The following is a 25,095-nucleotide window of genomic DNA, read 5'->3' as shown; positions in this document are numbered from 1 at the left end:
TTGCCGACAAATAGTTGGTGACACAGTGCCAAAAGCGCCTTATCACCACACATCCCCAAAACGCATGAAAAAAGGTATTTTATATTAATTTACACTTTAGACACTTTGGTGTTTGTATACCACCCACCCGATAAAGCTGCGCCTGGGATAAATAAGCTCTGTAATAAACCCGGAAGGAGCACTCCCTATAAATAGCACTGCTAGTCAGGCGAGGGATACTCTTAATAGAGGCCAGAAAATCCCACAAGCTCAACCCTTCCCCCACGTCCAGTTCCCATTTAAATTTGACTTCCGTTATTCCTTTAATATTCCAGAACTGCAATTCAGATATCGAGGGGGAATCTTCTCCCACCATTGCCGTCTCAAAAAAGTCACGAAGCTTGGCCCCTCCCCGGGATCTCAAAGCCCCCGGTGGCAAGGCTCGAACATAGTGCTTAACCTGGCAATAGGCAAAGGTATCTCCCCATCTAATGCAGTTATTCTCCTTCAATTGTTCCAAAGGCTTCAGCTCTCCCCCTGCATCCATCATATGCTACACAGTTCTTATCCCCAGTCGCTCCCACTGTGCAAAAACTGAATTATCCATTCCTGGAGGGAAAGCCGGATTCCCTTTAAGAGATAATAGTTCTGTAGCTTGTGAATTCCCCCCTAAACCTTTCTGCAAAAATCTCCATGCTTCTCTAAGAGGGCCTATGAGCACACTACTTCTAATAGGTCTAGGAATCAAAGATCTCTGCACATGTAGTAACGTTATCAAATTATATGGAGCAAAGTATGCCAACTCAAGTGCATAAGGTGTAAAAAAAAACTCGAGGACTATAACCAGTCTTGAGCATGACGTAAAAGACACGCAATGTTATAAAGTCTCATATTAGGGAGGCCCAGCCCACCCTGAGACCAATTACCTATCAAATGAGAGAAACGTAGTTTTGCTTTTTTCTTAGCCCAACAAAACCTTGAGACAAGATGATTTAGGCGGTGCAAGTCTTTCTGCAATAACCGCAGCGGCAAGGTTTTGAAGCAAATACAACCACTTAGGGAAAATTAACATGCGCACCAAAGACATACGCCCAATCAAAGGCAAAGGTAATGCTTGCCACTTTTCCAACTGTTGCTGAGTAATCAACTCTTCGTGCTGTTTCAGGCTATAGATGGCAGACGAGAATAATCTGATAGCCTGAAACAGCACGAAGAGTTCTCAGCTCCAGTAGCTGAGCAATACAGGCAGGGAGCAGGGCTATGGCTGGAGCTCCAGTAGCTGAGAAATAAAGATAGGAAGCAGAGCAATACTGAAAGCTGCCAAGCAGCCACTAAGAAAGAAACCCAAGACAGGAATACAGACCAGAGACAAGACTAGGAAAGCAATAGAACCAAAACTAGCTACACACAGACTAACTAGAATAAGCTACACACAAGCTAACAAGAATAAGCTATATACACAAGCTAACTAGACAAGCAAGAAACTCAGACTAGAACTGGATTAGGTTGAAGTGCACAGAGCACTCTTAACATACCAGGGACCTTAGACGATGCAAAGGCAAACACAGAGGTCTCTAGGTGATTAATAAAGCCCATCAACACCTGAGGTTCAGCTGCAGCAATCTCTAGGCAGCTTTGGGTGCTGTCCAGGCACAAACAAGAGAGACAAGTCTGGCAGCCTGGAAGAACCGGACCGGGCTGGGCTAAAGAAGACTAATAATAAAAAATGACCCCTCTTATTTCGAATAGTTTTTTCAATACACCAAGGACTGGAATCATTAAACGCTATCAGAACCCCTTTTGTCTTGCCCCCCCCCCCCCCCCCCCGCATGATTAGATGAAAAATACAAAAGTAGGTAATTACGATGTCTACCCAAGTGTTCGTGTTGTGGCTTTAGATGCGTCTCCTGAATCAGGGCAATGTCCACCTTCAAACGAACCAGCTCCCGAAATAGAAGCTGATGCTTCATATGCACATTCAGTTTATATCTGACATCCTAACAGTATCATACCCCCACTCCGGCCATCTAAAACCCGTCCATTCACACCTCTCCCTCTCCACTCACAGCCACCGTTGAACCACCAAACCCGTCCCTCCCACCCTCCCCATCCAGCCCCCACGTATCCATGACACCCCGTCCATATCAGAAAAGGTGCCCAAGGGAAGGAACGTGACCCTTACACCCACAGCCGATTATGCATCCAACAATATCAAACCCCCACACAGCAACACTTAGCAACATTATGGAACATCAATGTATCCCCCAGCACCATAAAGCAACAATCCCAAACATCCAGCAGGTCCAACCACCAGCCTCATTAGCCAAAACAGCACCGTTCATACACAAAATAATGCCCAGCAATGTCAGCATAGGAATGACCTTAATATATAATCCAGTTCAACCCTCATGTGAGGCGGCCAGCCGATTGTTGGTGCTGCAAACGCTTGTGCCCCACTCGCCACTTAGGGTGGGATCTCAAGGCGGAATCAGGCCGAGACACGCCAGGTTTTGATGTTGTCGCCATCAGGTCCCCCTTGGGGAGGACCTCACACTCTTCTGAAACCGATTTAACCTGGTGCATACGTCCATCTTTATAGAAAACCAGCGCAAAGGGGTGTCTCCACCTGTATTGGATACCCATTTCACGAAGTCTGGCAGTGACAGGCTTCAGGTCAGCCTGCCGCTTCAAAGTGGCTGATGCCAAATCTTGATAGATCTCCACGGAGTAGGAGTCCCATTTGAAATCATTAGCTTGTCATGCTGCCTTTAGAACCCGTTCTTTCAGCTTGAAATCTTGAAAATAGCTAATAATATCTTTAGAAAAGTTATTTATTTATTTTTGTTACATTTGTACCCCACGCTTTCCCACTCATGGCAGGCTCAATGCGGCTTACATATTGTATTGTACCTGGGGCAATGGAGGGTTAAGTGACTTGCCCAGAGTCACAAGGAGCTGCCTGTGCCTGAAGTGGGAATCAAACTCAGTTCCTCAGTTCCCCAAGACCAAAGTCCACCACCCTAAGCACTAGGCCACTCCTCCACTTTTTGTCGGCCCCAGAGCTCGATGAGATCTCTCCAATATGACACTGTCCGGAGCCAAAGGCAACTCAGTTGTAGAAAGCAACGAGCTAACCACTCGTTGGACCACCGACTCACTATCTTGATATGTTGGGGTCTCTGGGAGACGTGGAACCGCAAATTGTTGCGTCTGCTCCGGTTCTCTAGGTCTTCTAGTTTATCAGCCATTTGTTGCTGACCAATATGGATATCCGTGATCTGCCGATCCATAGATCCAATTGCCTCTGCATGCTCGTCAATCCGGCCCTCAGCCTCCTCCACCTGACGTCCCAACTCTTTGATCTCACCTCGTAAGTCAGCCCCCAAAGCGGCCGGATCGGAGCGTACTGCCTTAAGGTCCGACTGGATCTCCTGTAGCCAGGAACGGAGCTCTGGGAAAACTCCTTCTTCGGGACCTGCCTGATCTTGCGTCGGGAGCATATCTCTGATTTAGCTCCTGCTCACCCAAGGCCTCCACCTGCACCACCATGTGCTTCTTGCTCGTGCCACCCGCAAATGCAAATTGGGATAGATCGACTGCCTCTGCACGAGTCTGCATCACCTCCCCAGAACGCTTGCGTGAGGAATGTCTGTTGTGCAGGGCAGGCAAAGGTAGATTGCAGTGATCTGGGGGAATGCAGAAAAAACGCTGCGAGTGATCGGGAGCTTGGCACTTAAGCAGCCATGTTCCCCGATGACGTCACTTCCTCCTTATTAGAATATTTAAATTTGCATTTTATCTAATCGCTTCTAACTCGGTTATTTCTCTGATTTTTCTGGGGCTCTTGTGGGTTTGGGTTGGAAGCAAATTAACATCTAGTACTTATGGCAGGTCACATGCTTGACTTACGCATTCTGGATGAGTTCTTCGTATTTAGTCAATGCTGTGTTTTGTTTTTTTTTGTTACATTTGTACCCCGCTCTTTCCCACTCATGGCAGGCTCAATGCGGCTTACATGGGGCAATGGAGGGTTAAATGACTTGCCCAGAGTCACAAGGAGCTGCCTGTGCCTGAAGTGGGAATCGAACTCAGTTCCTCAGTTCCCCAGGACCAAAGTCCACCACCCTAACCACTAGGCCACTCCTCCACTGGTTGCCTTTGATGTCAGTGCCATGGGCTGAGCACTGATCTCTTTGGCTGTTCCGATGTTCACTAAGCCTGTTGGCCTGGTGTTTCATCGGACCAAGCATGTGAGGGGTGCAGTTGATCCTGTACAATTGAAGAATCTTTGGGTTCCCAAGCTGGCTAATGTATTAGAAACTTCCATTGAAGAACGTACTAAATATAACAAAAGTTGCATTAATCTTAGTGTGCTCTCATTTCACAGGCACAAGAGACAATCCCTGCTAGTCAGAAACAAAATAACCCCAAGTGTCTCCACCCTGCCCAGACATACTACTACTTCGTGACAGTGATGGAACCTGCCAGTACAATGTATCATTTGTCTGCAGTGTTTCATAATGGAGCTCATATCTTGTGGAAAGTGTGCTGTTTGCTTTTCAGGGAGTATGTCATCCTATAGTATTTTGTGAAGTTGCCCCACATCTTTTCCCACTCTGCCAACCCAGGAAGTCTCTCAGCTTTCCAGTGCTTAGGCTAACAGGAAGTTATTAGGATCAGTGCAAACTTCTCTTATTCTGTTCTGCAGGTTCTAATACCACTTAGAATCTGCTGGCATAGGCACCTGAGTGATGCATGTAATTCTCTCAGGCACCCCACTCCAAAACTTCTGCAGTATTTGGCAGTCCCATCACATGTGTAGATACATGCCCTCTATTACGGACCCTCTCCAAATGTTTCCAGTGGGTCAGCCAGAAATACCAAAGGGCACCATTACAAGGAAGGCACCTGACCTGGTGTTCCTCATCCCATAGTCTGGCCAACAGATAGAACAATGTGAGGGGATCTGTCAGCCTATATATAGTACAGTACAATATATGAACTATTCTGCTACTTACCATTGGAGTTTAGTGTGCATTACAATAATTCAATTAATAAAGAAAACATATATTCCTGAAGTTGCATAAAATCAAAGTTAAAATCCATCCATAATTAACTGACAACACACAGAAATAAAAATAAGTAAAAATAAAATAATCACAATTAATACCTTTTTATTAAATTTAGATATTAGATATGTATCATATATCAAAGAATAAAGTGGTTGCTCAAAGCATATACTAACCACAATTGCTCAACTGCAAAACACTATGCACAACTTTGTGCAAAAACACACTCATAACCTTACTGTACCACACCATAAATATTACTCTGGGCAGACCTAATACACCAATATACCACTATACAGAAAATGTAGACCGTCCACAATATGAAACAAGGGATCATAATATCATGATATGTGAAGAGCCAAAAAACACCCTTTTAGGGTGGCTAGTGTTCACAATGAGCTCCTTTTATTAACGACCATATGTAGATCCTTCAAGAGGTAGTGTGTCATGATTTAGGCTCTACACCCTTTCTGATGTTTTGGTGCCACCTCAGTAAGGCCAACACACAATCTCTCCACTGCAAAACACTATACACAAACTTGTGCAAAAACACACTCATAACCTTACCAAACCATAACAGCACTAATTCCAAGGACAGGACGAGCTACAACCTTATGCGTGGAAAGGCAGCACTATAATTACACCAGGCTCTAAAACACCAGTACACAACCTAGTGAAACAAAAAAAGGGCTGCAAATACTACATGCTAGCAGAATACTGCATCTTGATCACACATGAAAAACACATGACACAACAGATATGAAGGCAAAATACTGAACTGGAAAGTTACCTCAAGAAGTCAGACTCATCACAGACAGTTCTAGGGTTCCCCTTCCCTCCCTCACAGACAGTTCCAGGGTCCCCCCTCCCTTGCTCCCTTCGAGTTTCAGGCTTCCTCCAAATTTTAAACGTCATCTATCATACCTCGTGGTGTTAGAGCAGCAGTGAAAAGCATTGCAGGCTGCTGCTGGGTTCTGTGCTTTGTTTTGCCTTCTCTCTCTCAGCTCTGGCCCGCCCTTGTGTAAACAGGAAATGAGGGTGGGCCAGAGCTGAGAGAGAGAGAAGGCAAAACAAAGCACGGAGCCCAGCAGCCTGCAATTCTTTTCACTGCTGCTCTAACACCACGAGGTATGATAGATGACAGAGAGAGAGACGCTTGGGGCTTGCGGCTGGGGAGGCTTAGCCTCTCCAAGCCTCTTATACCGGGCGCCTATGAATAAAGGTACATCATGATTAGTCTTGTAGATGGAAAAGGATACAACAGTAGTAATGGTTTGATATATAGCAGTTTTTGGAAAGAGAAAAGATTTTAACCTCTTCTAGAAGCTGAAGTATCTATTATCTGACCTAATAGCAGTAGGTAAAGAATTCCTTAGTGAAACTTCTAATACTGAGAAGAGAGAGCTAAAAATCTTCTGAGACCAGATTCCCTTGTAAGGCAGTAGCGCTATCATCAATCGTTCTTTCAGTCTCTTAGATTGAACTAAACATCATAATGAGACATTAACAATTCAGATGTGAAGCCATGTAACATTTGGGAAACTAGACAAACAGCTTTAAACTTGATTCCTTTGACTACAGGAAGCCAATGCAGTTTGACAAGATATGATGAAACACTAGTGTATCCAGTTTGAAAATCAGTCTAGCAGCTATGTTTTGTATAATTTGTAATTTTTTCTGATATTGACACTTAGTACTGAATAGTAAAACATTGCAATAATCCAGATGTAATAGGACCAGCATTTGGACAAACAGTGCAAAGGCTTTTTGGTCAAAAAATGACCTGACTAGACATAGCTGTTTCATTTTAAACAGAGTTTTCTTCCATAGTTGATTAATATTGGAGGAATATGTTGGAGAGGAATCAAGACCCCAAGCACCCTGGTTTCAGATTAGACTACAAAGGTTTTGTTATTAAACAGTGTTATTGAATTTGGGACCATAACTCAACCACAGGATCTTATTTTTTTGTGTAATCACTTTTAGCTTATTTGCCAAGGCCCACAATAGAACAGCATTCATCCCAGTTGTTGGATACTTGATTGGGTCTTGACATGAAGAGGTTATTGGTAGGAGAAGCAGAATGTCTTTAGCATAGGATAGCAATAGTTTGCCTAATCCCAGATGAATTGAGCCAAGGGAGGACATAAAGTAATTAAACAGAATAGGAGAGAGCGGGGATCCCCAAGGAACCTCACAGTTCGGAAATCAATAGTTGGAAAGTTGTGTGTTTTGTTTTACAGAATAGCTTCGGTTTGATACAAATTTGCTGAACCATTTAAGAACAGATCCTGCTATTCCTATCTAATCCAGCCGATCCAGTAACAATGTGTCATTGCATCAAATGCCACCAAAATATCAAACTGAAGTAATAATACTTGATCCCTCTTACATAGATATTGTTCTGACAACATATGTTAAACTGTGTGCAGGCCTGAAACCAAATTGTGACCAATGTAGATTACAAAATCTTTCCAGATATAAGGAAAATTGTTTACTAATGTGGGTTTCCAGCATTTTAGTGAAAAGGGGTATGCTAGCCACTAGATGGTAATTTTCAGGTGATGTTATATCTAATCCTGAGCCCTTCAGCAAAGGTGTAAACAATTTTGCCTGATTGTAACAGCCCATATCTAGAGGAAGAGAGCCTGATTCTAACAGCCCATTGAGTCTATCCTACATTCATTGATCTACTTCAGTTGGCATGGATAAGAACAAAAATTCAGGGCAATAATCAAGGGACCAGTGAGAGCAAGAACATTTTATCAATAGCGATCTTACACTTGAAGTGATTCAGAGAAAAGCGACAAAAATGTTAGGGGGTTTATATAGCAAGATGTACGTGGAGAGACTTGCTGACCTAAACATGTATATCGTGGAGGAAAGGACAAAATAGGTGCGATATGATACAGACGTTGAAAGGTATTCATCCGCAAACAAACCTTTTCCGGAGACTGGAGGATGGTAGAACTAGAGGCATGAATTGAAGTTGAAAGGAGGCATACTCTGGAATAATGTCAGGAAGTATTTTTCACAGAGAGGGTGGTAAATGCCTTGAATGCCTTCCCGTGGGAGGTGGTGTAGATGAAAACGGTAACGGAATTCAAAAATGCATGGGAGAAACACAAAGGCTCTTTGGAGGGATTGGATCCAAAAAAGTTTAGGGGAGATTAGATAGGAAAGTCAATGCTGGGCTGACCTCTACAGTCTGTGCCCTGATGGAGGCTGAATTAATTTTAGATGGGATAGAGTGGAGCTTTTCTGGGGGCTTTGACAACAATTTCAGAAACTTCAGAACAAGGCCATTGCTGGGCAGACTTCTATGGTCTACGCCCTAAAAATGGCAAGGATAAATCAAGAACAGGTATACATACCATATGTAATGAATTTTTCTTATTGGGCAGACTGGATGGACCGTACAGGTCTTTATCTGCCGACATCTACTATATTACTATGTTATACCCAGATATGTTAACCACTGTAACCACATCTTCTGGCAATGAGTTCCAGAAATTCTATTCGTTGAGTGAAAAAATATTTCCTCCTATTCATTTTAAAAGTATGTCAGACTTGTGAGTTCTTGTACCAAGTAGAGCGCTACTGAGCCCGGTACTCGGACCAGGTTCTGCTTAGTGGCCGGATAACCCCAGGTTTCACCTGCGCTGACCACTGGTCCGCAGAGGTTGATCCCCTAGGTGCGGCGGCCTGCAGGACTTACGAGACAGAGCAGGAAGCGAGGTGGTGAATGTAACGGCCAGCCAGGCAGCAGGCAAGAGAGTGATCCAGGTATAGGCAAAGTTAATAGGTAAGCAGCAGGCAAAAGAGTAATCCAGGAACAGGCAATGTCAACAGGCAGGCAGCAGGCAGGGGAGTATTCCAGGTATAGGCAATGTCAATAGGCAAAGAGGCAGGGGAGCAATCCAGGTATATGCAATGTCAATAGGCAAACAGGCAAGAGAGTAATCCAGACACAGGTAAAGTCAATAGGCAGGCAGCAGGTCAAGAGAGTAATTCAGGTACGGGCAAAGTCAGTAGGCAGGCAGTAAGTGAAGAGAGTAATCCAGGTACAGGCAAAGTCAGTAGGCAGGCAGCAGGTCAAGAGAGTAATCCAGGCACAGGCAAATTCAGCAATGAGGGACAAAGTAGAGAAGAAGCACACTACTGAGCAAGTAACACCTAACAAAGTAGAAGCTGAAGCATGGAGTCCAGGAAGAGATCAGTTGATAGTGCTGGCATCTGACATCAGCAGGGAGAAGGAGCACAGCCATAGGACAAGAGTAGGGGAAGGAAGAACCAGAAGACCAATAGGAAGGGAAGCCAGGCAGAGAGAGAGCAGACTCAGGTACGTGGAAGCAAAGCAATCAAGGAGCCTGCAGCCAGAGAAGAACTACACACGCATGACTCAGGGTTGTGCCAGTCAAGTGTGCGTGTCGACTGGACCCCGCGCTGCCGAAGGACACCACTTGCGTTGACATAAGGGACATGACAAAGTAATACCATGTTCTCTATTCTTTATATTTTTTGAAAGAGTAAAAAATTGATTCACTTTTACCTGTTCCTACACCAATCAGGATTTGGTAGACCTCTATCAAATCCCTCCTCAGCCGTCCCTTTTCCAAGCTGCAGAGCCCTAACCTCTTTAGCTTTTCCTCATTTGAGAGGCGTTCCATCCCCTTTATCAATTTGGTCACCCTTGTTTGAACCTTTTCTATTTCTGCTATATCTTTTTTGAGATACAGTGACCAGAATTGAGAGCAAAACTCACGACGAGGTTGCACCATTGAGCGATATAGAGGCATTATGATATTCTTCATCTTATTTTCCATCCCTTTCCTAATAATTCCGAGCATCTTGTTTCCTTTTTTTGACAGCCACCGCACACTGGGCAGAAGATTTCAGCCTTCGTTCTATGAAGACACCTAGATTGTTTTCTTGGGTGCTGATTCCTAAGGTGGACTCTAGCATCAAGTAGCCATGATTCAGATTCTTCTTATCAATGTGCATCACTTTGCATTTGTCCACATTAAATTTCATCTGCCATTTTGATCCTCAGCCTTCTGATTTCTATTTTTCAGCCTGCAATTTTTCAGTCTGTATGTGTTTTAGCAGCTTTGAATAGTTTTGTGTCATCTGCAGATGTAATTACCTCACTTGTCATTTCGATTTCCAGATCATTTATAAACATGAATAAGAAGTCCCAGTACAGATCCCTGCACACTCCACCATTCACCCTCCTCCACTGAGAAAAACGTCCATTTAGTCCTATCCTCTGTTTTCTATCCATTAACCAGTTCCTAATCCACAACAGAACACTGCCTCTTATCCCATGGCTTTTTAATTTTCTCAGGAATCTCTCATGAGGGACTTTGTCAAAATTTAGATACACCAACTGGCTCACCTTTATCTACATGTGTATTCACGCCTTCAAAGAAACAAAGCAAATTGGTGAGGCCAGACTTCTCTTGGGTGAACCCATGCTGACTCTGTCTCATTAAACCATGTTTGTCCATGTGCTCAGTAATTTTATCCTTTATAATAATTTCCACTAGTTTGCCCGGCATAGAAGTCAGGCTTACCAGTTTGTAATTTCCCGGATCACCCAGGAACCCTTTTTAAAAATTATCATTACGGACACTTTTGGTCAGTTTTATGAGGCGTTATATGCCTCTGACCAGGATGTAGTGTTAGATAGTACTATGTATTTGGATAACTTGGTTTTACCTAGCCTCTCTGATCGGCAGAGGAAGTGTTTGAACACACCATTTACTGAGGGGGAACTGATGTTGGCTCTACAACAGAGTGCTTCTCATAAAGCTCCTGGACCTGATGGCTATAGAGTAGAATTTTATAAGCAGTTTTTTGATCAGGTTCAGGGGCCGTTATTGGCTCTGTTCAACTCGATGGTGGCTACGCAGACACTCCCTGGTACATTTCAGGAGGCTCAAATTGTTGTGATACCTAAAGAGGGGAAGAACGTGGTGGAGCCTGAATCTTACAGACCCATTTCTCTGATCAATGTGGACGCGAAGCTATACGCTAAAATCTTAGCCAATAGATTAGCTATAGTTTTACCGCCCCTGGTTGAGGAGTCCCAGGTGGGTTTTGTGAGGGGGAGGACGGCAGTGAAAAATGTTCGATCTTTATTGACTTCTCTGGAAGTTGTGGCCCGGAAACACCTACCGTCGCTTTTAGTCAGCTTTGACGCGGAAAAGGTGTTTGACCGGGTCAGTTGGTCATATTTGTTCGCTGTCTTATGGTTTTGAGGGCTTCTTTTTAGAGGCTATTAAGGTCTTGTACTCGGAGCCGAAGGCCTATGTGTGGGTAAATGGAGAACGTTCGAGATCCTTCCGGATTTATAGAGGGACTAGGCAGGGGTGTCCCTTGTCACCTCTTTTGTTCATCCTATCCTTGGACCCTCTTCTCCGTGAAATGATACAGCACCCAGAGATTAAGGGTGTACAGATAGGAGATTCCGAGTTTTTGCTCTCCGCTTTCGCAGACGACTTGCTTGTACATCTCACGGAGCCGCACTCTTCTCTATCGGCTTTCTTGGAGCTATTTACTGAATTTGGAGATTTTGCGGGGTTCCGTCTCAATTATAGTAAATCACTGGCATTGTCCTCGATGGATGACGTAAGGCAGGCTTGGGGCGAGGAATTTCCTCTTCAGTGGGCGCCGGGATCCTTTAAATACCTGGGCTTGCATATATCGATGAAAGTCTCAGAATTGTATAGCCTGAATGTCTCTCTAGATTGTTGCGAGCCACAATGGAGAGACTGCGTGCTTGGCAGTCTTTGCCACTATCTCTTACTGGGCGGATTCAGCTATTCAGAATGGTGGAGTTCCCTAGGTGGTTATACCTATTACACATGCCTCTTTATTTGAGTACAAGGGATCTGACTCTGTTGACAAAGGTGATTAGGTGTTTCTGTTGGGGAGGTAGGAAGGCAAAATTGCCGTTGCACATATTGCAAGGGACATTGAGAGAAGGTGGCCTGGGGCTCCCGGATTTGAGGAGGTATAATTCGGCTTGTATCCTGTGTTATCTTGGCGACTGGTTTTTGGCGCGAGATGATTATACTTGGAGATGGTTGGAAAGTCAATACTATGCGCCGTGCCATTTTCATTTCCTTTTGCAGGCTCCCAGCAAGTCACTTCCTCCTGATTTGCGTTCCAGTATATTAGTGCTCCCTCTACGGACTCTTTGGAGAGATATGATGCGGATGTTTGGCCTGAGTCGGTGCACCTCAGATCTTCTTCCTATTCAAGGTAACTTGCTGTTTCGGCTGGGCTTAGAGAATGCGGTTTTTCGGATATGGGCACGGCATGGGATAACTCGGTTGGAACATGTGTTGAACCGGCAAGGATTAATGTTGAATCTGGGGGCACTGGGGTTAGGATATGATATGGGAGGTGCTTTTGCCCATGCCCAGTTGAAACACTATGTGGACTCGTTGGAGACAGAGGCTTTGGGCTCTGGGCACTGTCGCCTTCTGAGGCAGTTCTTCCATTTGGTACAGAGTGAGCGTCTTTCTATTTCTGGGTTGCACAAAGTGTTAGGGAAGTTTCTGGCGCCCAAGGATCGTGAGCATATTTGACAGAGGTGGGCAGGGGATTTGGAGAGACCACATATCACTTTAGACTTTGATGTTTTGACGGCCAGGATACGGAGTTTGGCGGGCAGATCAGGGCTTAGAGAGTGCCAATATCGTATTCTCCATAGGGCCTATTTAATGAAGGCTCAGGTATTCAAGATGGGGGGGAATTTCTACGCCCTTATGTGGGAAATGTGGGAGGGCTCCGGGATCTCTTTTTCATTGTTTGTGGAGCTGCTATAAGGTGAGACATTTTTGGGACTCCATTGCTCAATATCTGGCAGATCTTTTGGACTCGATGTGCTCTCCGATGGGAATTTTGTTAGACAAATATGAAGCTTTTCTTTTACAGGGTGGCTCGGCCTGTCAGTTGGTTCGGAAGGCCTTTTTGATTGGTAAGAGGCTAATACTGAGCCAGTGGGTGACGGAGACCCCTCCGGATTTCTGGCACTGGTGAAACAAATTGCTTGAGTTTGTTGTTTGAGAGGAGAGGTGTGGGCAGCTCCCCTGGGCGGCGGAGGTGGTTTCTAGATATTTGGGGGCCATATATTCACAGCCTGTCTCCTAAAGGGCGGAGTTTAGTGGTGAACACGCTGTAGATACACACTGAGGTGGGGCCATCCTTTGTTGTAAGGAGTTGGGAGTCTGGATATCTCTCAGCAGGGGGAGGGGGGGTAGGTGGGGGGGGGGGGAGGGAAGGATTTTACTGTTTGTCTCTAATTTTTGATAACATTTTTTTGTTCCTTACAAGATTTCGAGAGTGGTGGAAGTTTGGTATGGGTTGGGGAAACATATGAGTTCAAAGTCGACTGTTTTAGCATGCTAGCAGGGGGGGGAAGGGGGTTCTATACCAAAACATTGATGATAATGTTCTATGTTAGGTTTTTTGAGCTGTGAATGTGTTAATATCAATAAAAATTGTTGAACCATAAAAAGTAACTTCATACCTTTGAACAGCTAAAGATGTGTGTATATACTGTGCATTATGTCTTTATCACTGAGAGGTGGTAACGTGAATCAAAAACTATTATAAGAATTAAGTTCATCTTTGAATACAATACCCACGTGGCCTCAATCAATCCACTAATTTAACAGTATTTTTACAGCTTTGGCTATGTTTTAATGTTTCAATGATTTTTATTGACAACAAATGCAAATAAACTTTACATACATAATAAAAAAAAAATTATCATTACGTTCGCCACTCTCCAATCTTTGCATACTACAGATGATTTTAATGATAGGTTACAGATCACTAACTGCAGTTCAGCAATTTCATGTTTGAGTTCTTTCAGTACCCTGTGCTGCACCCCATCTGATTGATGATCTGACAGTCCCACAAATTCCTTCACAGGCTTTCTGCTTCTGATGTATCTGAAAAAGTTATTACTATGAGTTTTTGCTTCTGTGGCAAGTTTCTCTTCATATCATCTTTTAGCCTTCTTTATCAATGCTTTGCATCTAATTTACCAGTGCTTATGTTGCTTCTTATTTTCTTCATTTGAATCCTTTTTCCCCTTTTCTTTGAAAGATGATCATCTTTTGGCTATAATAGTCTATTTCACTCACCTTTTAACTATGCTAGCTGTCATTTGCATTTCTTTCCACGCTAAAATGTGTTTTATTATTTATTTTGTATTAATGCTGGGTTCTTTTTTTCGTGACTTGTGTTAGCTTACTGAGATATTTATATTAATATTTAGCAAGTTATAAACTGAATAAGCAAAGTAAAAGGAGTAGAAACAAAACACTTTTAATATTTGTCCTGGAATGTTGTGTGTTAGTGGTAAAGTGATGTGATCTGTAATCACATGCAGTTTTGCTTAACTCTCAGGTGAACATAATTTCAAAATAAATCATATGCAACATTCTAATGCATTTGTTCTCATACTTGTCTTGGGGACCTGAAACCAGCAGGTTTTTGGAATATCCGCAATGCATATTCATTAGACAGATTTGTATGCTCTGCCTCTGTTGCATGCAGATTTCTCTGAAGATTATTCATTGTGGATATCCTGAAAACCTGATTGGCTGGGGGTCCCCTAGGACAGGTTTGTGAACCAGTGTTTCTGGGGTGCAGTTGATTCTTCACTCATATCACATATTTCTCAAAAACCTTTTTGTGTTTGTTTGTTTGTATCTTGATCCAGTTGATTTATCTGTTGGTACTATATATGTTAATATGTAAATACTGCAGATCATAAGAGGATGATGGTATGTATATGGAAAAAATAAGATGATTAAAGTTTTTTAAAGTTACCTTCTTAGTTGTAAGAGTAAACAAAATGCCATGTGTAAAACTGCTTCTTAATCTCTGTTGTAGTCCTTTACCGTACCAGATTCTGTGGGCACGGCAAGAATATGAACTGGCAAGACTGGGTCCTCCGTGTGAATCTGTGAAGTCCCGAGGTGCTTTGATTTCTGCCTTTGCCAGAGATGGACTTGTACTGGCAGTAACTATCAATCAAAGGGATCCAAAGGTATTAATGACAGACTATGATTCTATGAAAGTAGTCTTAGAGCAACTTGAAATAATTTACAGTGCTTGCTTTTTTTTTTTTTTTTTTTTAATAGTAATAAAGGTACCATACTCATACAGTGAACCTTAGGGGTGGGATCACTATCTATAGCTCTGCCCCTACAGTGGCCACACCTCTTTTACCAGCCATGGAACATATAAAAAGGCATCATTGAAAATATTTTCTCCTATTTGTTTTAAATGTACTACTTAGTAGCTTCATTGCATGTCCCCTAGTCCTTGTATTTTTGGAAAGAGTAAACAAGCAATTCATGTCTACCTGTTCCACCCCACTCAGTATTTTATAGACCTCTCTTTTCTGATCTCTCCTCATACCCAGCATCTGCACTCTCCGTCCCTTCCTTCCACCCCATGATCTGACATCTATTCCTCTCTCTTCTTTCCCTCCACATCTGGGGGCTGATCCACTGTTTCAACATCTCTCCTTCCCTTCCACCTCTGGGTCCAGATCCAGCATTTCTCCCTCTCTCTTCTCTCCCTCCACCCGTGATCTGACATCTTCCTCTCTCTCCATTCTCTCCACCTCTGGGTCCAAATCCCAACATTTCTCCCTCCCTCCCCTCCACATTGGGGTCTGACATTCCTCCATCTTTCCTTTCTCGCTCCCATTATCCAGCATATCCCCACCCTCCCACTCGTCCACCTCAGTGTCCAAGCTAGGTCCAGCATCTCTCTGTCTCCTCTCCCTCCCATTGTCCAGCATATCTCTCTCCCTCCTGTGCCCAGCTGAGGTATCTCCCTCCTTTTTCTCTTCTGTCTTGTAATACTACCCCCCCCATGCCAAGTTCAGATATCGCTCCCTTTTCTCTTGGTTTGGGGATGCCCCCCCCCCCCCCCAATGGTTTACCTTTCAACTTGTTTTTCTCAGGCAGCAGCATTTCAGAGAAAGTTGCCTGCTGGTCCTGGAATTTTCTCTCTGCCACACCCCTGCGTAAACAGGAAGTTACAGGGGTGGGGTTCTACACAGAGAAGATTCCGGGGCTGGCACAGGCAATCACTGCTGCGCAAAAGAAACAAGTTGAAAGGTAAACCGGGAGGGGATGGGGGAGGGGAATCTGCCACAGTACCTGTGGCTCCCCCTGTTCTGACGCCTGTGGAAAGGGAGTAGGTAAAAAAGTGCTCGTACACTGTTCCAGCACAAAAAAAGCCCTAATAATTTAATATTTTTTGTGTTCTTTTGGGCTTTTTAGTTCAATCAATAACAGCTTCTATTAGACCAAGGCATCACGAGCCTTCAGCCACAGCTACGCAAGGAAGTTTTGTCCCTTGTTTGTATCTCCTCCCCCAGTTTGTCCAGGTTTTGCAGTGATAGTCCTTGGCCAGGAGCCACAAATCCCAGGTCCTTCTGAAACTTGACTAATATGGATCTTAATTGTGTTTGTTAGAAATCACTTCTGAGCAGTGGTAGACACTTCTTCCCATCAAGGGTCATGAATACTACCTCCACATAACCACCCCAGTCCCTGTTCTGGTTAATCTGGGGAGTAGAAGACTAGCTTAACAGTCAAACACAAAGTTTCTGCATGGCACATTATTTGCCTTTGAGCTGCCAGGGTTGTCCCAGTACCATTGATATTTAAAGAAAAATGCATTTTCAGCTTAACATATTGAAAAGAATAGCCTGTGGATTACAGTAGAGTAATGTTATCAAAGATATTTTTCGCTTTGTGGGCAATAGATAGTAGTATGGCCTTAGTTTATCTAATTATGCTATTAAAATGTTTTATTGCGTACAGTGTTGATACTGTAATATAGCATACTATGCTGTACCTTGCATTGTTGTTAGAATATTTTTGCTGCTGTAATTATTGCCTAATATGACTTATCTGTATATACATGAATATAAACCTATTCGAGTATAAACTGAGAAGTTCTCCCCCCCCCAAAAGGGGGAAAACTGTTAACTCAAATATAAACAGGGAGGGGGGGTTACATTCAAGTGTACAGTAATCCCCCCCCCCACCGATGACTGGCATTTCTTCCTCCACACGCCCCCCTCCCCGGTAAACAATAAAGCAACACCAAAGCCCATAACCTCTACTAGGTGAATACATGTGATTCAGAATCAAACTCCGTGCTACCTGTGTGAGAAACTGTAAATATGGATCCCAAACAGAAAGATAATTCTTCTCTCTCTTTGCAGAAAGTGCTACATCCCTCGCCTCTCATAGTGCTAGACGAAGAACACCGGCACACCATGTCCAAAACGATGGTGGTTCTGGAGTCACCCAGAAACATAAGATGCATTTTGTCCCCACTATTATAACCTTTCTAAGTAGTGCTTTCTGTGTCTTGCCCAATCTCTCCCCCCCATTAGATCAATAAAACCACGTCCTCTGGAAAATGAATACGTGTATGAAATAGAGTACTCAAATAGAGAACAATGGTGGACCAAAATTGCTGTAGGAGAGGACAGTCCCACATTGCGTGATAGAAGGTATTGTCACCGCCATTGCACCTGACACCTGTTGGAGAAATTAATCTCCCTTCCTTGTGCATCTGCACCTGGGTGAAACATGCCTGATGGAGCACCCGGAATGCGGACACTTTCAAATCAGCCCCCCCCTCCCCCGGACCAACCGGGGTATTCTATGAATAGAGTGGAATGTGGCCAATATTAACAGTGATTTCCCTAGGTCAGATTCCCATCTGGCTTTTTCCACCTGGTAAAGCCCTGAAATAGTGAGCCGTTTGGTAGCTACCAATTCAAAAAAATCCCTCTAATTTGGTTCCCAGGTTCAATTTTAAGATGTTAGGGTCAAGGGAGTTAATATAATGTTTAAGTTGACAGAAAGCAAATTGGTCCCCCCACTGCATTGCCATCTGTTGACGGAAGGCCTCAAAGCGTATCATTACACCCTCCCTTGTGAGCGCATTTTCTACCAAGGTGTACCCCTGGGTTTTCCAACGTTCAAATACAATATTTTCCACGCCAGGCAGAAACTGCAGGTTGCCCCTAATCGGCAATTGATCTGTATCCGTGGGAGCACTACCCAACCACTGACTGCCTAAATAGTGTACTTCTCCCCAGTGAAGAAGGCAAGGCACGAGGAGAAACCTGCAAGAGAGATCTAATGCGAAAAGGTGCAAAAACAGCTGTTCATACAAAGTAGCAGTATAATCTGCTCTGTCTAATAACCAATCACCCAGATGCCATAAAAGATAGGTGTAATTATATAGCTATAAGTCTGGCAAACCCAAGCCCTTATTTTAGTAATTACTGTATATGTATGGTAAATATATTTTCGCCTTTTTCCCACTCTAGTAATATTTATTCAGCATTTTGGCCACCTGTGAGAGATCTGTCTTGAGGAGGCAAATTGGCAGAACTTGGAGCACATAGAGCCTCTGGGGGAAAACAATCATCCCGCCTCTCTGGCCAGATAAGGACAAAGGAATGCCGACCACTACTCCAACTGTTGTCGCGTTGCATCCAGGAGCACTCCCACATTAAAGGAGTGCACCAACCTGAACAAATGAGGCAACTGAATCTCCAAATACCTAAAGGGTTCCGTGGCCCACCTCAACGTAAAGGGCCCTCTTCATGTCTGGTGTACCAAATACTTGGTGGCCAGAGCCTCCGAGTTGAAGGATTTAATTTAAAACCAGAGTAAACCCCATATTCATGAAAAATATTTAGTAGCTCCTCAAGAGTTCTGAGAGTCAGTGAGGTGGACCATCAGATCATCTGCAAAGGCTGCTATTTTGAAAATTTGCATGTCTGTCACCACCCCCTTCACTGCTGGGGCAGAAATGACATCCCTGAGAAGAGTCCAGCAACGGAACAAACAAGCAGTGACGAGGGACAGCCCTGACAAGTCCTCCTATGTATAGCAAATTTCCCTGAGTGCCTTCCATTGATCCACACTTTGGTGCGAGAGGCAGAATAGAAAGTGCGGACTGCATCCAGGAGCCGACCATCAAAACCATAATGGTGCACTGTCAAATACCTTTTCTGCACCAAAACTGATCTAGAGCGATGGAACTGTGGTACACTCTTTGAGTTCTACAGAAGTGAATATTTTCCTAATATTTTTGGCTATGTGCCAGCCCCGGACAAAACCCATCTGGGTCTCATGCACTAGTGCAGGGAAGTCTCTGGCCAATCTATTTGCCATCATTTTTGCCAGTAGTTTGGTTTCAAAGTTTAATAACACTATAGGGTGGTACGATTCCGGAAGCAAGGGATCTTTGTCAGGTTTAGGAAGAACCAATATCTGGGCCAAATTTAACCCTCCTAGTAGCTTGAGTCCAAGCTGGCTCTGTACATAGCAGTAAGAGGCAGAATAGCGTGCTCCCCCATAAGTTTTTAAAATTCTGCCCTATAGCCATCTGAGCCTGGGGGTCTTCAACAGGGGACTCTGCTTAATCGCCCAAGCTATTTATACATAGCAGGGTATGTGCATTTTTAATTATGCACATACTCTGCTACTCTTTCTGCTCCACCTACATTATGCTCCCAGAAATGCTTACACATGGATCATGTAAAGACATATGTTATCATAGATACACATACTTGTACACTTATGTTCACACAATTTTATAGTAGTCCTTTTCCATGTGTAAAACATGCACTACATATTGCAAAAAAGTCCCTACAAAATAGGGTTATTTGAAAGTTAAGCTTCAGTAATAGTGTTTGTAATTGAATACAGAAATGATAACTTAATTTTGACAACAATGTAACAATATCTATTTTGTTTCATTAGGCAACTCAAATTCTGTTCATAAACTCAATTAATTTTGTTACTGTGATTGGTAGCCTTAAAGGGTGTAGCAGCAAGAGCCAGGTGATTCCATCCAAATATATCAGGTAAGTGTTTCTTCAAGATTACTGTACAAGTTCCTAGAAGCAAATTAAGTTTTGCTGCATCTGAAGTTAGAATTCATTGATAACATGATTTGACAGACAGCTTTAGCTTCCATACTGATAACTTCTTTTCTTTTTTAGGTCATATTGGGTAGGGGACATGAGCTGGACTCTAGGAAGCCTCTTTCTGGCTTGCATGCTAAAACGTGGGACTCTGATTCTGATGACACGTTTGGGCGAGCTGCAACGTTTGGTTACTTTTGGTTGCTCAGTAGAGTTTGGACCTGCAGAGTTCATTCCACTTCATCCATTAGTAACCTACAGGTAAAGTCTTAAGTAACACTTTAAAAGGATTTTATTCTGTTTTATGATCATATCATCATCTGCACATTCTTTGTTTACTATTTCAAAGAACATGTTATCCTTTATGTGACAGCATCTGCTTCCATGTCTTTCTTTTCCATATCTGTTTCTCATTCATAACTTTATTCTCTTTTTCTTGTAATGGGTTTGTCCTGCTGAAAAATTGACATTATGGCCATGTAAGTATTAGTTATTTCAGTGACTTATAAGTCAGAAAGGCTTCTTGTCTTTTAAGTAGCAGTTCAGCATATTTAAAAATATTCTGGCAGTGGTGATCTGGTTGATCCAGGTTGATAGTCACCACTATGTATAATTTGTATTGTTTGAAATCTAAAAATAATTCCTAGGAAGTTATTTGTTGCATGTACTAGACCAGTGGTTCTTAACCAGTGTGTTCTCGAGAGGCAGGAGGTATGTCCCTTGAAATACCCATAACTGGTCCCTTTTTTTGCTTCTTTGACTATCCTGCTGCCATCAGTCCTAAATAGGAATGCTGCTTGTCTGCTGTCCATATCTTCTGTTTGCTTCATAATTTCTGGTGTTTGCAGGGTTGTGTTACCTCACAATATGTGTCAGTAGAGGGATTTTGTTTTGCTGTTACTGAGATGATACAAGAATTTGAAAATATATTTGTTTTGTATTATACACTGCATAGACTCTAGAATGGATAAAAGTTACTTGACTTGATAGTAAGGTTGTTATGAATTGCCTACTATACAATCCCATATAGAAATACTGTATGCAGCTCATCAGTGTCAGATTTCTCATTGATAAAGTGAAGATCAAAACTTCTTTGAAAAAAATGTAATAACTCTGTTTTATAAACTGTTAAAGTAAGTTCTGTTTAAGAATATTTTATGTTTATATTTCCCTTTCATCATTTTTAACAGTGAAATATTTAGGAGTTTTTGTTGTTGTTGTTCAGCTTTGAATTTTAGTGTTCATTGGCACACATGATCACTGTCTGTCAGGTGTGTCACCACAAAAGAAAGGTTGAAAACCTCTGTACTAGAGCCCCACATCTTCCCTGTTCCATGAACCTACCCCTTGGTTTAGTCATTGAGAGTTTATTCTTTTTGACCTGCCCTCCAATTCAGTCCAACAGAGAAACTGGAAGGAGCCAAATCTGGAGAGAGTGTGAAAAAGGGTAATTTAATTTAAATATATTTTTCAGCTGATGTTGAACTGTTGCTTTAAGAGATATGGTGTTGTCTAGTAATTAGAGCCTGACTGAAATTTTTTTTTGTTTCTGGTGTTGAAACTGACCCGAACAACTGTTTTTGGTAGGTTTCAGTCCACCGAAAACAGCTGTCTTGTGTTTCTGTGGTTCGGTAGAAACTGGTGCCATTTTACAGAGGTTATTGAACCTAGCACTCTAGCAGTCCCCCTCTCTTCGCATACTCCTTCTCCCTGCCCCTCACCGCTGCAGTGAAAACAATGATGTTTCTCACCCGGCCCAAAGCGTCTCTCTGTAACAGAAAGTTCTGAAGCAGACTTCCTGTTAGAGAGACGCTTCAGGCTGGGTGAGAAGCAGCAATATTTTCACTGCAGGGTAAGAGGCAGGGAGAAGGAACTCACAGAAGGGAATGGGGGCTGCTGGAGTGCAAGTGCCAGAGGACTTAAAGGACTGAGCTTTAATTGTAAAATCCCCAACAGATGAGGCACTGGGCAGTATGCCTGCTCCCTCTCTGTTTCTGCTGGCTAGTATAGCCACGGGTGGGCAGGAGCTCTCCCCAGTCCCATAGATGCCTGGTATAAGAGGTTTGGGGAGGCTAAGCCTCCCCAGCTGCAAGCAAACCAGCTTCTACAAATTAAAATCCGGCGGCAGCCCACCAGTCAAATTAGGAGATCAGAGAGGATCTTCTCTCTCTTTTCAATGGTTCTCCCTTCCCCCAACTTTCACCTCAGCACAGACATGGTCCTGGGCTTCTGATATCTCTTCCTCTCTTGATCACTGCCGGTAGCGGTAGTTACACTGCAGTGATTACAGCATGCTGCCTTCTCTGCAGTGCTGTGACGCGTCCTACCTTCTCTGATGCAACTTTCTGTTCCTCAGGGGTGATGGAATGAATAAAATTGCACTGCGCTGAGCCTTCTTTTTAAGCTTAAAAGCAAGCAGCTGGCTTTATTACCAAACTCAAAATGTTCTTGTTGTACCTTTTGCAACTTGTCAGAAATCTGAGCCATCTGAACTTCATTCAGCATCAGGCAGAGGGCATGCAAACTTTCAAAACACTGCTTATCTGCTGGTTCTTGCTTATGCTGTTCTTCCAGCTGAGCAATTTGATTATATAAAGAGTGTTCTTGAGCCTTACACTGTTTATGCAAATGGGCGTGAAGGGTTGTAATGCGCCTCCTGCACACAGTTTTATGGCCCTCCCAGAGTACAAGAGGATCAATATCTTCGGTATCATTAAGCTCTATATATTCTTTGAGAGCCTACTGTAAAGATGCCACATTTTTGGGGTCCAAAACGAGAGCATCTGACATGTGCCAGTACTGCAAGCCCACACACTCACTCCTTAAACTCAGGGTCAAGCATACTGGCGTATGATCAGACCATGTATGGATGTGGATGAAACTCTCCCTGGTGACTTAAAAAACATCCCCATCACCCAGCTAGAAGTCTATATGTGAATGATTTACCAGGGAGAAGTAAGTATAGTCCCTCTCCGTTAGATACATCACCCTCCACATATCAGTAAGGCCCCATCGAGTCAACAAACTCTTAAAACGAGCTTTGTCATGTAAGGCATAGCCAGCTCGAGATGCATGGTAACTGGAATGATTGCCAGCTTAACCTCATGGACTTTATCTTCAATAGGTATGTAGCCAATCCTAATAAATCTCCACCTTGAAGACATTAACTCTACCAATTCATGGGACTTTAAGGATTTGTCATGGGACCTCAAATTTCCACAAATTCAACTTACCCACATCAAAGGGCACACACGAGACCTCATCTCCTATAAACTATCCACAAGCCACAACATATCAGTAACAAATATCAAATGGTCAGACATACCCTGCTCCGACCATCACAAACTGTACCTATCAGTAAATTGGCAAAAAAAGGGATCATACCAAACACCAGACCAAACAACCTACAGCAAAAGAGGCAAAATTGATCCAACAGAATTCTGGCAACAGATATGACAATGAATCAAACGCTCGAAAAGATTCCACTCATTACCTCTCTGACTGGGACAAAAGATGCAAGAGTGTACTAGATGAGATAGCACCCCTAAGAACCAGAACATCACGTAGACAGAATGTGACCCCATGGTTCAATGACGAACTAAAAAAACTCAAAACACAAACCAGAAAACTCGAACGAGCTTGGAAAAAAATAAAAGATGAGCACACACTTAATGCATGGAAACAAGCACAAAGAAAATACAAATATGCAATAAAAATCAAACAAAAGGTTGCAAATTAACACTGTCAACTACTGAGCAAGATGTAAATAGGAACAACAAACATAGTTTGAAATGTCTATATGCGAATGCCAGAAGCCTAAGAAATAAGATGGGAGAGTTAGAATATATTACACTAAATGAAAAATTAGATATAATAGTCATCTCTGAGACCTGGTGGAAGGAGGATAACCAGTGGGACACTGTCATACCAGGGTACAAATTATATCATAGTGATAGGATGAATCGAATTGGTGGAGTGGTAACTTTGTATGTTAAGGAGGGCCTTGAATCAAACAGATTGAAAATTTTGCAGGAAACAAAACACATCTTGGAATTCCCAAGGATTGAAATTCCACGTGTAAAGGGGAAAAGGATAGTAATAGGCGTGTACTACCGTCCACCTGGCCACGGACGGATGTAGAAATGTTATCAGAAATTAGGGAGGCTAACAAACTGGACAACACAATAATAAGGGATGATTTCAATTACCTTGATATTGACTGGGTAAATGTAACATCAGGGCATGCTAAGGAGGTAAATTTCCTTGACAAAATGAAGGACTGCTTTATAGAGCAGCTGGTACAGGAGCCGACGAGAGAAGGAAAAATTCTAGACCTAGTCCTTAGCGGAGCGCATGATCTGGTGCGGGAGGTAATGGTGCTGGGGCTACTTGATAACAGTGATCATTATTTGGAGTAAATATACACAGGAAATCCGATACATTAGTGTGTAACTTTCAAAAAGTCTGTGATAAAATGAGAAGAATGGTGAAAAAAAAACCTTAGAGGAGCAGCTGCAAAGGTCAAAAATTTAGATCAAGCATAGATGCTGTTCAAAAATACCATCCTGGAAGCCCAGGCCAAATATATTCCGTGTATTAAAAAAGGAGGAAGGAAGACCAAACAGCCGGCATAGTTAAAAAAAAAAAAAAAAAAAAAAAAAAAAAAAAGTGAGGTGAAGTAAGCTATTAGAACTAAAAGAAAATCCTTCAGAAAATGGAAGAATGACCCAACTGAAAATAATAACAAACAGCATAAGACATGGCAAGGCAAAATGCAAAGCGCTGATAAGGCAAAGAGGGACTTTTAAAAAAAGATTGTGTTGGAGGCAAAAACACATATTAAAATTTTTTTTAGGCATATTAAAAGCAAGAAGCCGCAAAAGAATCAGTTGGACCGCTAGATGATGGAGGGGTGAAAGGGGCACTCAGGGAAGACAAAGCCATAGCGGAGAGATTAAATGAATTCTCTGCTTCAGTCTTTACCGAGGAAGATTTGGGAGAGATACCAGTGCCAGAAATGGTATTCAAAGCTGTCGAGTC

The 25,095-nt window shown here is 42.9% G+C and overlaps 1 protein-coding gene across 1 annotated transcript in view; it reads left to right on the top strand.

The window, feature by feature from the left end:
• LOC115461867 (ciliogenesis and planar polarity effector 1-like) overlaps nt 1-25,095 on the top strand; it is a 337,061-nt gene that overhangs the window by 97,421 nt on the left and 214,545 nt on the right. The window contains exons 7-9 of the mRNA XM_030191927.1: nt 14,967-15,123; nt 19,892-19,995; nt 20,134-20,316. Of these exons, the coding sequence (XP_030047787.1) occupies nt 14,967-15,123; nt 19,892-19,995; nt 20,134-20,316 (444 nt within the window). The remainder of the gene's footprint in view (nt 1-14,966; nt 15,124-19,891; nt 19,996-20,133; nt 20,317-25,095) is intronic.

Source organism: Microcaecilia unicolor, chromosome 2 (genome assembly GCF_901765095.1).
Source record: "Microcaecilia unicolor chromosome 2, aMicUni1.1, whole genome shotgun sequence".
In the NCBI taxonomy this organism is placed as follows: Eukaryota; Metazoa; Chordata; class Amphibia; order Gymnophiona; family Siphonopidae; genus Microcaecilia; species Microcaecilia unicolor.
This window is presented reverse-complemented; position numbering and strand designations above follow the sequence as displayed.